The sequence below is a fragment of the Thermobia domestica genome, chromosome 7 (genome assembly GCF_964235325.1).
Source record: "Thermobia domestica chromosome 7, izTheDome1.hap1.1, whole genome shotgun sequence".
NCBI lineage: Eukaryota > Metazoa > Arthropoda > Insecta > Zygentoma > Lepismatidae > Thermobia > Thermobia domestica.
The window spans coordinates 107975931-107989662 of record NC_137460.1 but is presented as its reverse complement, the minus strand read 5'-3'; the positions used below and the strand labels follow the sequence as shown (position 1 = coordinate 107989662).

The 13732-nt window shown below is 34.0% G+C and overlaps 1 protein-coding gene across 1 annotated transcript in view; it reads left to right on the top strand.

The window, feature by feature from the left end:
• Window positions 1–13732, top strand: part of LOC145690317 (xanthine dehydrogenase-like) — a 129066-nt gene that overhangs the window by 31073 nt on the left and 84261 nt on the right. The window contains exons 2-4 of the mRNA XM_081765098.1: window positions 7756–7813; window positions 10141–10237; window positions 12666–12901. Of these exons, the coding sequence (XP_081621224.1) occupies window positions 7756–7813; window positions 10141–10237; window positions 12666–12901 (391 nt within the window). The remainder of the gene's footprint in view (window positions 1–7755; window positions 7814–10140; window positions 10238–12665; window positions 12902–13732) is intronic.

The following is a 13732-nucleotide window of genomic DNA, read 5'->3' as shown; positions in this document are numbered from 1 at the left end:
ATTGCAAACTTTACTATAATTTACTATCTGCAGAACGGTTTGAGGTATTAAGCTGCTGTAAACAAATTAGAATCTTCACATCTGTTGAAAGGCACCTATGCAATGGGACGAGGCACTTTCAACATCAACCTCAAAGTTCAGTTTTCCATTTCTTGTATATTCGTTCCTATTCATTCGAAATCCGTCATATCATGATCATAGTATTAGACATTAAAGAACTACATGTTCCCTCGTTCGTCTCATTTGCGATGTTACTGCAATTGAGGCCCTAAAATTTGGATGTTTGATATTGTACCGTTCTTAGTTTGCAACACTGAATAACAAAATGGACATTGAAAGTTTTCGCTTAACATGCAGATTTGAAACCTGGAACAACCTGACGTAGTGCTATTTCCAAATATATATATAGGGTGGACCATTTATCTTAATGTGCTATATAGAAATATAACTTTGCCTTATACAGTAAAACCTGCCTTCAACGGACCCTTTATTAAACGGAAAACTGTCTTAAAGGGAAATATTTCATGGTCCCATGGATTTTGGAGTAAAAGACATGTAAAAGTCCCTTCATTAAGCGGAAACTGTGTTATGCGGACAACGGAAAGCAAAATAAACCTTTAACGGAAAATTCTGAGTTTCAGACTACAACGTTTAGAAAATTTTTAAACATCCTGTGAGAGGGTAAACATATACTGTCTGCGATAAATACTTCGTTCTTTTGTTAATTCTTTATGGGCAGTGTTGACCTTCGTCAATCACTACTCATATTCAGCTCCCACAATTTTTCGCTAGTCCTACGTAGCATGCCAGCTGTCAGTCTTCTTTGTAGGCGTACTTCTGTTCCGCTTGTGTAGCAGCTAGCGACAGCCAACAAAAATGAGAAGAAAACTGACAAACAAAGTTCTGGAAAAAATGAATTGAGGTAAAGCAGAAATTATATATCTCCATCACGTGTCGTGAAAACAAGGAGGAAAGAGTTCAGAGGACTTTCAAAATTCCAGACAAAGCTTTTCTGTGTCCTGAAGTATACCGCAGCCAAGTAGTAGCAATGTATGCAAAAAATCCTGCCTGACTATTGGGAAAAATAAAGGAAAGTGTGCACAGCATATTTTGTGTTTATTTTAATTTTTTTTGGATATTAATCCGTAGAAGGAAAAAGTACTGTAATTGAACAAGTTGCGTACATCAATATATTTTCTCATTATGTCCGTTATAAGCATACATATTTTTTTAACGGAAAGGTCTATCTCCATTAAGCGGAAACCTGTCTTTAACGGAAATTTTTGCGAGTCCCGCTCGATTCCGCTGAAGACAGGTTTCACTGTATATAACTTTGTGTTGGGTTAGCAACACTTTTAACCTGGTAGTATTACAGAGTATAGCAAACAATGTCCCCTCGCCGATATTTGTATGGTACAAAATTTCAACATGTTATGTTTATTCATTTAAGAGTTACAAGGGCATATTCAACGCATTAAGATAAATGGTCTACCCTATATATATGTGTGTGATACTTTCGGTTTGAAAAATAGGGACTCTTATCCATCACAAATACATAGCATAGTAAAGAATATTTAGTCCTTAGATTTCTGCGAAAACACATACAAGTATTCTCATCGATATTTTGAAGGGGAATTGAAATAATAAAACTACTTTCGATTCATAGCAGATCAGTATCATATCCAGTGGTGCTATTTAGCCGGTTCGCACCGGTTCGCTAGAACCGGTTGTTAAAATATTTCGAGTACGCAGAACCGTTTGTTATATTCAGACATAAACACATACACGCATGACCTAACCAAGAGTGAAAGAAAGAACCCAAATAAATTAGTAAAAACACCTCTGTACTTTTCCCGCTTGCTTGTATTGTTGTGAAAACAAACAACTTTCAGTTGTTTCAATTCAATGGGCAGACAAAAATTTGAAATTTGAATGTCCGGAATACTGGGATCTGTAAGTGTAATGAATATGACACGTATCTAAGGGTCGTCCGCATATTACGAAACGCGGCAAAGGGGAAGAAGAGGTTCCGCCTTGCGTTACGAAGTATGACACGAGGGAGGAGGAGGTTAACATCTTCGTTACGTAACGTGTTTTTTTGTAATCCTTATTTTTATTCTCAGGTTTGTATGCAGTCTTTTAAACAAGTAATTTTATTAAGTTCTTTTCATTGTTTATAGTATATTGTTTTGGAAAATTTAGAACATACAGCCCGTATAAACTGAATCTTGCAGAAGGAATTTCAAGACGCTACTAGACACCAACATGACTGGTGACGATCCCTGCGTGTATTACAATACAATAAAGCTCTGTTTTGTGGCTGTCGCCGCAATGAATTTACGGTCTACGCTTTTCTGGAGTTAGTTGTTAGCGATCATAACTACCGCTTGAAAATGCCCTCGCTTTCCCACTCATATTGCTATTTCTGAGAATAGATTTTTAAAATTTTTGATTTGAATCATTACCCACTCTATTCTTCCAAAGAGTTTCGCGTGTGAAACAGAAGAAACTTTTTCGTGAAGTAGGTAATATTTTCCGCGACAGAACGATCTAAGCAAAATAAAATAGTAGAAACTGAATTCGTCGGAAATTCATCTCATACTGGATTTTTTTATTTTTAGATTTGAATTTTCCAAGAGAAATCGAGTTTATTCGCATTCTAGCACTAATTTAGGACAAGAAGAATTTGAAAAGGGGTAAACTGAAGTCCAAAGAAGATGGCCGAAAACTTGTTTACAAACGAGATGTCCCTGATCCTTCACGTGTGCAGCCACGTCGAATCTGTGATCTACGGGGAAGAGAACTTCTTTGTATCGTTGACACTGGGAAACTTCAAATACAAGAAGCATCCTGGATTCCAGAAAAAAAGAGGCCAATGTCAATTCTCTAGATCCTGTTTTACTTGCATCTTCCTGTAGCACTTCCTCCTTGCCAATCATCAGTGACCTAAGAGGTTGGGTACGATCTCCTTGGGAAAAACGAAGTATGGAATTTAGACTTGTTAATTAAACAACCTTATGGGGTTAAAATATGACGGTACTACCATTTTCTAATACTTTGATTTGTTGGCGAAAAACACTACAACTATATTCAAAATACAAGCATTTTATAATGAAAGGTTCTACCATTTTTTTAATTGTGATAATCCCCTTCCCCAAATAAGCAAAATTGGTGAAAAACACAAAAATCAAAAAGCGTTACGTAACAAAGAGGAGCACCACTGATCATATCGATTAAGTCGTGGTTAGTTATTACCGTGTCCGATAGTTTTACTATTCTCACAACATAACGTGAGCTCCTCGTGGCTAAGCGGTTAGCGTACGCGATTTGGCGTGGGAGACCCGGGTTCGATTGCTGGCGGGAGCTCATGTGGTTCGGATTCCACGTCAATCAGTAGGTCCACGTCTCATATAACCTCGCTGCCGAACGGGACGTTAAACTCAACTCAACTCAACTCTCATAACATAACGGTGTTGCCAATTGGTATAACATTTTTATAACGATAGCTATCGATTTCTGATCAGTTAATACTTCCTTATTATAAAGAGGGAAAATGTCTCAGTCTGTGCGTCACGTTAATTCATACTAATAAACAATCACACTAAAAGGTGTCGCTAACCCCCCAAGCCATATTTTCAATCTTGCTCAATGAGGATAACCAGTATTTTTGCAGTAGTACTTTGCTGCCTGCCTACCTGGCGCAAATAGATGTCACTATTGGAGGCAATTTGCCAATTTATTGCAACTTAAAAACTATTATTTCAATTTAATTATTTCAAAATAGGATAAGGGCTGTAATCATATTTAGATTTGAGCATTGGTATTTATGTATTTCTACGTTTTAATTGCAGCTTAAAGTGTATTTCTCGATTGAGTTTGATCTCTATAGTGTACAGCGGGCCAAAGGGTCGGGTGCAACTAGTATTTTAAATTTAAAAATTAGAATGTTAAACAGAAACTCATAAGTTACGAGGCAATTTTACGTTCCGAAGAATTTTGTCAGGAGGCCAGGACAACGTGGTAATAAAGGACCATCCATATTGCCAACGTGGTAATACGGAACGTAAACGAACCTGAGTAAATCCATTCCATGTGGTGACAGTAGCAGCTGTTTCTTCCAGATCGAACTATTCAAAAACGATTTTTAACTACATTAATCAAATTTTTGCATGTTGATAGTACTTATGATGCAAATGATTCTGAAGTAAGAGGTTTATAAGCGATTGTGTTCTTGAGCAATATTGACCAGAAAACTGTTCTTTGTATTGCTGTTAATCATCCAAGACTATTTGAGTTAAAAGAACCAAACTTTGTGCTTTGACAGAGACCGTAGTGTTAAAGATTTTAAACTAAGATGGTCATGATCGAAGGCTTCCCAAAACTAATACTGGTAGTGTAATTAGAGTCGTTCACTTCTGATGGGATCTCGGTTTGGACCATATTGAGTAAAGTTTGCATCCTAATGTGATAAATAGGAGAAGCTCATTCCGCTCAATTTTGCATACCGATACGCATTATTAGTGATCTAAAGAAACAAATCAAGTGAAGTTCTTATTCGACCATTTTGCATTTAATGCTAAACTTCAAAGTCATATTTTAATTTTGTGTGGTTTATAAAACTATGAACAAAGTATTACAGTGAAATAGGCCTAGTTACAGTTTTGGCATTATAATAAACATTCATCAGACACCTTACTTGAAAATACAGTATGAAGACGTTTTAATTACGGAAGTGTAATACAGTTGAACAATATATTTATTCCACTGTAGTGTTTTGTTCAGTATATTCTTTCTAAGCTATTTCCTCCAATATGGTTCGAGTTATAATTACTATACTTTGTTCTGTAGTAATGGTCATAAATGGTTTTCTTGTAGATAGGTATGATCGATAATTTTGTGAGGAATGAAGACCAAACAGCTTTACAATTCCGAGCAAAATAAATCCCAGCCAATTTGAACAACGTTAAATTTTCATTTTTTTAGTATTTATATTATTTATATATGTTGATAATGGAAAAATTATATTGGACAAGACAAGAATTATATCCTGCGCAGTGTTTAATTCAGAGATAATACAATAAAAGTTATACAAACAATGTAGCGAATGTTAGTAAAGTTTAATATACATTTAGTAAAGTTGAAACTATATTACACTGTCAGCTGACGAAATTTATCTAATGAATAAAATGCATGGTTTTGAAGATATGCTTTTAAGATGACACTACAACTAAAGTATAGTGTCATGCATCACAAATTACTGAAAACTATATCTTGCTTTCTGTATAATTTCTCCGATTGTATGATTTCTTGCTTAAGTATGCGATACTTTTGAAAGTATAACAGTTTTATGTAAGGTAAAGTGAACATAATTCGTTTTGTTCGTTTTGCTATTACGTATTTCAGTATTTGCTGTGATATTGTTTTGTATATGCTACAATTTTGATTAAGAAAGTACATCGTAAGAGGTATCTTGAATTATTTGAAAAGGTTTTAGCACAGAATATTTGAACTTACGAGTAGATTCAATAATACTCTTATTACCAGTGTATGAAGCCTAATTATTGCGAAACTTTTACACCCATTTTCCCAGAACATTATCCAATACTTTAAAGTAAGATATAATGGCAGATCAATATTTCTTCGTGATACATTTTATAGTGAAACTTACTTTAGTTTCTTTGTTATATCTTCTATTTACCCGCTCTACTTGGAAAAATTATATAAGATTTATCGTTGTTGGAAAACGGTGTTATGCAGTTATAACTTAACCTTCATCCGCTCGCGCCCGCGGGAAATTGGCCGTCATTTTTCGTTTTTGTGTGTCCTTCTTCTCAGAGCTCTAAGATTATGGCTGGAGTGGTGTGTATTCTCCATGTACACTCCTGTCCTCTAGATTATGTGCGGTTGCAGTCTACCCAGCGACTACTTCCGGCTCAGTGCAATCCTAAAGTTGGTAGTGGAGGGTGGACGGCCAATCTGCCGTGAGTGCGAGCGAAATCGTGAATTTTTTGTTGCGCATTTACATAAAATGTAAGTAAAAGTTTCATTATTTTTCATTGGCTGTTTCATTTTCAACTGCTCTAACATCAAAACTAATACAAGAAGACCATATCTGTAAGAGCTAGCATTAGAGCTAATGAATGAAAACTTGAAAGCTTGTTCTAAAATTTCAACTTTGCCAAAAGATTTGCTGGTGTTCTTGGCACAATACAGAGAGCAAACTACCGATGATTAACCTGTCCAATCAATCCAAGAAGGTACTTGCTACCTCTGAGGGTCAAGAAAAAACAACTGAACTCGTCTTGAATGTAATGATTGTGGTAAAAACGTCTCCAAAGTGCACTTAACCATTACTATTACTTGCAATACATGCCTGCAATCTCATAACGAGGACAGTGACATGGATGTTGAGTAGCTTAGAACCCGCCTTGAATGTACAGATTGTGGAAAAACATGTGCATGAAAGCACTCAATCATTACTACTACTTGCAATAAAAACCAGCAATCTTACAATGAGGACAGTGTCATAGATGTTGATTAGATTAGATTTTGTTATTTTGTGTTTTGTTCACTGTTTATTCATTCATATTTAGCACTGTTGTAATATATTTTTGGTCAACAATGATTTGTTTTAATTTACTAAACCTAATTACTCCAAAACATACACTTTGCATCATGCACAATGCTGAAAAACATGAATAAGACGTCCAAATTGCCGTCGGCGCGAGCAGAAACATGAATTCGTAGTACGCGAGCGGATGAAGGTTAAATTATAAAGATAATAATAAACGAACAAATTAGAAGAAGTCTTAAGACTTTCACAACTTAAAAAGAAGACCTATCCAATTGTACTAAAACAATTATATAAATTCGCAATGAATTCAACATCTTGAGTTAATGCTCACATTGCGATTGCACACAAAGATTCATCTTACTGTGTAGCTGAAACGCGTCTCCAAATCTAGAATTTAAAGTTACCAACGGATGCCATTTTGGTGAAAAAGCAAAGAGAAGTATATTATTGGCATCTTTGACACTGACATGTGAGTATGCAGAGTATGCGATAGAATGAGACATTACATTGTGATGGTCCGCCCTCAGATATGAGAGAAATAGAAAGAGAGGAGAGGGAGAGAAAGAGAGAGAGATGGGGGAAGAAAAGTATAGATGAGACAAGTATACTCCTCAACGAAAAGGAATTGGCATACAGTGTGATTCAAATGTCATGAGCCATGAAATGGAATCAACGGAAACTTGATAAGACACGTTAATCACGAAGTCATCTTAAAATCTGTAATCTTGAGTCAACTAAGTTTTGTTAGACTTGAAGTCAGACTACATTAAAATGATGGGGCATTTGTCACTAGAAACAACGATGAAAGTTATAAGATTCATATATTTATACGTAAGTTTTTCTTCTTACATAATCCTCTCAACATGAACTCAAGTTCAGAGGAATCAGTCGGTATCGTTTCCTTGTTGATAGAGAGATTTTAGCAGAAGGTTCGAAGGAGCAGAAGATCTAACTTGAAGAACTTGTTTTATATTAGGAATTTCCCTATTGCTAGGCTGATATCAGCAACGCCCTTTCCTAACGACTTCCTTCCACTGAAGTATCAAAAACACAGAAACATTTAAATAAGGTAAGTTAAGTAAGCCTTTATTAATTAATCCTCAAAATGCTGTGATTTCTGAATACAATGTCGATATTTATTTGATGAAAATCAAGTATACGATTTTTTTTTTAAATTTCAGGTAGTTGACGACAACGTCGAACCAGAATGGACACTATTATACTATCTTCGGAATAAATGTATCCTTTATATTACGGAACATAAATATGGCTCCGTGTGTTGAAATTAATTTTGTTAGGAGCATTTTATTAACTTTCTTGGGCCACTTTACATTCTGAAGTAGTTGAGAAAGCAAAAAATACTCTTCGTTATTAGGAAAAAAGTTTTGTGAAAAAGAATCTAGTCACAAACGTTTGCTGTCACAGTATTATCTGCTTATCCGTAAGTAATATTTACAAGATAAAGACAAAAAATATTTATTCTTTCAAATCTATTGGTCATTATTCCTAACTTAAATTTATATTTTCAGGGGTGTACAGATTTCCAAATCAGAGGAAGATTACTAAAACTTATATGTTCCAAGTTTTGTTCTGACTTACCCTTTCATGGATGACCTAAAAATATTTTCCTTACAAAAATAAATACTTAATGACATTACAAAACTTAATATTCAAATTTCATAATGGTAGAAATGCACCCTCAGGAGCACAGTTATTAACCCCTCAACGTCAGTGTGCTATGTTACGAACCTCACTACATGTCTCTCAGAACAGGTTCTCAGTAGTTATGACTGTTTGAAAGAGCTATATTATAGCAAATCATGGAGAATATTTAGTTACAGCGACGTGCCCAAGGAGGTTTCTGGGATCTAAGTTCCCCTTTAATCAAGATATTATGCAAAAATAAACAGTTATCATATTAAGATATGTATACAAAACTTGAAATGATCTGAACTTCGGAGTTTGATACCCCTCACATTGACCCGAAATTCTCCGTATGCAGCTGCTCAGTTACAAGTGCTTTTAACCTGTGAGTTTAAACTGAAAAAATGATTGAATGTTAATTATTTAATAACATTATTAATATATGTACACAGTAATATACCCCTAGCTTTTTCTTGTATCGAAAAGAAATGTGAACAAAATGTAGGTAAGAAATGTAGTGAGAAATATTCTTGAAACAATAATAGGCTAGTAATGCTAAGAAGAATTTAGGAAATATTTATTAAGGACAATGACGATTAATATGTCAGTAAAAAGATATTTATATTCATTGTGTAGAATTACCAATATCGAATATACATAGTTTTGTGGTTGCTACGCTTTTCACTTATATCTGACAATATAGAAATAATTACAATATATTTCAAAATATCATAATAAATTTAGGTAATTCATTAGCACTTTTGTCTTTGATGAGAAAGACTTGATTTAATTCCCACTAAGTATGGTTCGGGTTCCGCATAAAGTTCTTGCATTAAGCATCTTTGTACAGTCTCGATACGAAAGAGGAACTCATAAACTCAATACAAAGATAAGAATAAAAAATACAGGTACTCTCGATTGATTTTAAAGTTTCACTATTTCAGCAATTACGTTGTTACCCTGTAGTCAAAATAAACAAATAGAATTGAATCGATTTAAGTTTTGTAATTCATTGCAATATTGAGATTAAGTGCAATTAACAACAAACTTTTGTTACTGCCGCTCTAGAAATGTTAAACTTTCATTATGTGTCTTAAAAATATGTCAGTTCAAGGTTACTTAACTATTGCATGTAACTTACATTTGTAGCTTACAGGAAAAATATGTGTGGTGAACCTATCTATAACACCAAATAAAGATGATAGTGAATGAATAATGAATTTAGTTTGCTTATTATTAACCAGCTTACCAGTAACAATACTAACTAGTAACTATTACATTATTCAAACTGAGTGTATATACTAGGTGTCATACTGGTCCAGTATGTATGTACTGTCGGATGTGTTAAAATCTTTTTATTTATTTATTTATTTATTAAAGAAACACGGTAGTCATAGAGTGTTCGTCTTTGGAATGAGAGGTCTGGTTCCATCTCAGCCAGTATGAGTTTATAGTTGACAAGATCGTGTCTGTAGGTTTTCCCGAGGCTTTTCCGTTTCCTTCCAATTCACTTTCTCATTCCGAAAATTCTTTCATAATCATTCTCATGCAGTTATCAACCATCCTCCTTATCAAGATAAACATAATAATTGGATGTTAAGCTGAATACCTGGTTTCTTATTCTTGTATATTTTTGAATTTGTAATCTTATGCCCCACGATTTGTGCCTTTAGGCTAAAGGAAGCGGATGATTAATGAAGATGAATGATTACGAAATAATTATTAAAAATATCCACTAAAGGTGATGATGTCCGCCACAAGCTTGTGTCGCCGGGACTCAAATCAGGAACCCCTAGCTCCAGATGTGATCACTGTACCACTAAGCCACCATACCTCTTACATTTTCGAATTAACATATGTTTACTTTATTATATAGAATAATGAATATTTATATTCTTTATTTTCCTTAATAAGTTTTCTAGTACGATTATGCGGAACAAAACTAGGATGTGCCGAAGGAGGATGTGGAGCTTGTACAGTAATGGTATCGAAATTCGACAGAGAAAAAAAGAAAGTTATGTATCCTTTCATAGAAGAAATGGATATCTTTATTGTAATTTTATGTTTTAGCACTATCGTGCGTTTCCATTAAGATTTGTGCATGAACTAGAATTTCAAACACTATTTTGGCTTGGCCTAAGAAGTTCAACGTGAGTTTGAAATATGTTTTTCAACTTAATCTCAAAAGGAATTATCCATCTAAAATCCGAATAATTCTGAAATAACATATTAAGGTATTTGACTTTGTATTACATGCAGTCGTGCATAAATAACAACAAAATGGTGTACGTAGCATGTCATACGTATATATATTCCTTTGTAGGACTATAATTTCTGCACCTGTGAGAATTCCTGGTGCCCCTTTAAAGTTGCTTTACCTTGAAGATTTGAGTTGCCACCTGCATTTTGCGTTGTGGTTCCACCTATCAGAATTTTTCTGCGCTAACTTGTACTGTAATAATGTCACATTAAATTACTTATTAATGGATTATATACTGGTTCTCTCTCAGAGTCCATTAAAAAACTGTGATATTCAAATATGTAAGTCTTATTTAATAAGAAACAGCGAATAAGCCATTTCCATCACACTATTCGAGTCGTGAAATAGGTTCAAATTTAATAGAATCAGTTTACGTACATATGTGCTTCATGGACTACATATCTTGTTCTCCTTTAGCTTGTTTAGCTTTGCTTACACGCGTGTTGAATGCTTATGAGTAGAGATAGGATATTCAGGCATCAAGAACATGGAAGATAGGTAGGAAAATAGGAGCTTATAATTAGGCAGTGAAACAGGCGCTAAAATCTAATTCGAAACAACGTAGATGGACATTCGATAACATAAAAAGAAAAAGTGTTCAAATAATCTAGAAAGATACCCGATCGTTGTTTGTAAAGCACGTAAAGAAAGAAACATGAATTTGTTACTATGCGTAATTATTCTCACTTTATACTACAGGCCATACAGCAATAGTTCGAAGGAAAAATAATTTTCGCCATTTTCGAAGGAGTACATAAAATTTTAATTAGATTTTAGTTTAATACATTTTGATAGTAGGTAACAAGGAATAATTAACTACCGATGTAAGAAAATATCGATTAGTACATTTTCGCCTTCGAGTACTTGTACAGTTGTCTTTAATTTGTCCAGGTCCTTATTAGCAGTAATAACTCTTCCAACGATATTCATGTATCGGGGTAGCACTTGACCTAGGCGAAGTTAGATTCTCATTTTCGTTTCTTTCTGTCTTTTTAGGGAGCGATAGAAATCTATTGCACAAAAGATCTATATAGTTAACCTAATACGAGAATATTTCCAAAAGTTTCCGGTCTGGCACGGAAATATAGGACCATTGGTATTAATCCGTTCATGCATGGATGAACATGCCATCTACGGAAGAAATAATGTTTACATTTACCTTATATGTATAGCTCACATACTACACGACAAGTTCTAGTTCACACGGCTGTTTTTGCTAAGGCTGCAATGAAAGAGTGAGTTCGAGAAGATTGAGTACCCACCCTACAACTGATATTTAGCACTTCAGCTTTGGCACCAACAACTGTGTGGACTGGAGCGTTGTAATCCAGTATGCAGGCTGAACGCACAGCGACTGATTCAAATGACTGCCTCCAACGAACTGTTGCAGCAAAACACCTGAAACTGATACATAACTTCCGTCCATAGATGGCACTATATACCATGAACAGCTTATTATCAGTGCCACGATATTTCAGTGTCAGGCTGTAAACTGTTGGAAATACCCTCGTGAATCTTTACATGCAGTATTTTGAAAAGTACAACAATAGATAATATTGTTCACTTGAGTAATAATATAGGCAATATGGAGCAAAATAGACAAAAGAAATGTTGTTGAAATTGAAGCATAATCTCTCCAGTTAATTTCAGTGCGTTCATTTTTATATCTCTAACCTAAATAGGCATTTTGCCTAATATCCGGTTTTTACTTATGAGCTTGGACGTCTCATACTTTCCTGAGGTGATATAAACGTATTGAACAGCTTAAAAATATTCTTTCCATATTTATATATCCAAGCTCAATCTTGCCAGTGGAAGTGGATGAAAAAAAAAAAAAAAGAAAGATTGAAAAATTTGGGCAGATTATTTTTAAAACAAGTAAACAGAGAAAGCAAGTTAAATAAATTGGTGTGATTAAAATCTCTTATAAATAAATCAAGAAAGACAAAGAAATACTGTATTATTATATATTCTTAGATTTATAATGTGAGCCTGAAACTTTCAATGCGTTATGGGCCCGAGCACTGTCTGTGCACATGCAGACCTATAATATAATTGCGGGAGCTTTGTCCAGGTATACAGTATATGAATACTGTACTTAAACCGATATTCGGAATAAATCCTTGTATTTTGCTGTAAAGAATATTCTTTACATAATTACATATTTCCTTAGTCTCTATATAAAAGTCATATATCTGTGAATGCGTGTTTGGCTCCCATCTGTTCTATGCATGGTTTGGCTGTGACCACAGTTGAAGGTATAGGAAGTACAAAGACAAAGCTGCATCCAGTTCAGGAGAGAATTGCTAAAGCTCATGGATCTCAATGTGGATTTTGTACGCCTGGAATCGTTATGTCAATGTACACTTTACTACGAAACGCTCCCAAACCCACGATGGCGGATATGGAAACAGCTTTTCAAGGTAACAATATTTTACTTAGCTTAGTTCAATTTCACCATATTATTAACTTTATAAATAAGTATTTTTGTAAGATCTGATGGTTTGCGTTCATATTTTAATTATTTAAGTTCTCATTAATTAAAATTTCGCAAATATGATGTATCAAGAAACATATTTCGCTGAATTGGAATTCAAAGCCGCCTTGATTCGCTGAATTAGTTTCTTTTAGTCCAAAAACATGAAGTAAATAAAACATACTTCACTTATTTGTTTCAATCCAAATATGAAGTTTATATGATTTAGACTTTTTTCTATTTTCTATAGGAAAATAAGAATTTAATTACCACAAATCCTGTCTTCTTTGGATCTTATCAAATAACAATACAAGTTTAGCTAATATTCGTAGTCTTGTAGCCAATCATATCAATTTCTTCCACTATATTTCAGATGTTGGACATTTTTTAAATCTATTTTTTCCCTTTGTGTCCGATACCATTTTAGTAGTACCTATATATATTTTAAAATATTTTTAATGTTAGTAGTATGAAGCATATAAATGCATTTTTGTATCAAAGAATTTATAATAATTGGCTTATATATATTCAAATAACTAAAAGTTTATTTCTAATAATATGAATCATTGCCATACTCCAATAACCTTATATGAAGGCGATAAATTAAATATATCAATTTCCATTTGTACCCAATTTTGACCATGCAAGAATATGATCATAACATATTTTGTCCTATGTGTGAAATTATATCTATTTAAGTTTGTACAAGCGCTAAACTTTTCTCCTGCTTATAAATACAATTGTAACAGTATATAGTTAAAAAAATACAGTAACAGTA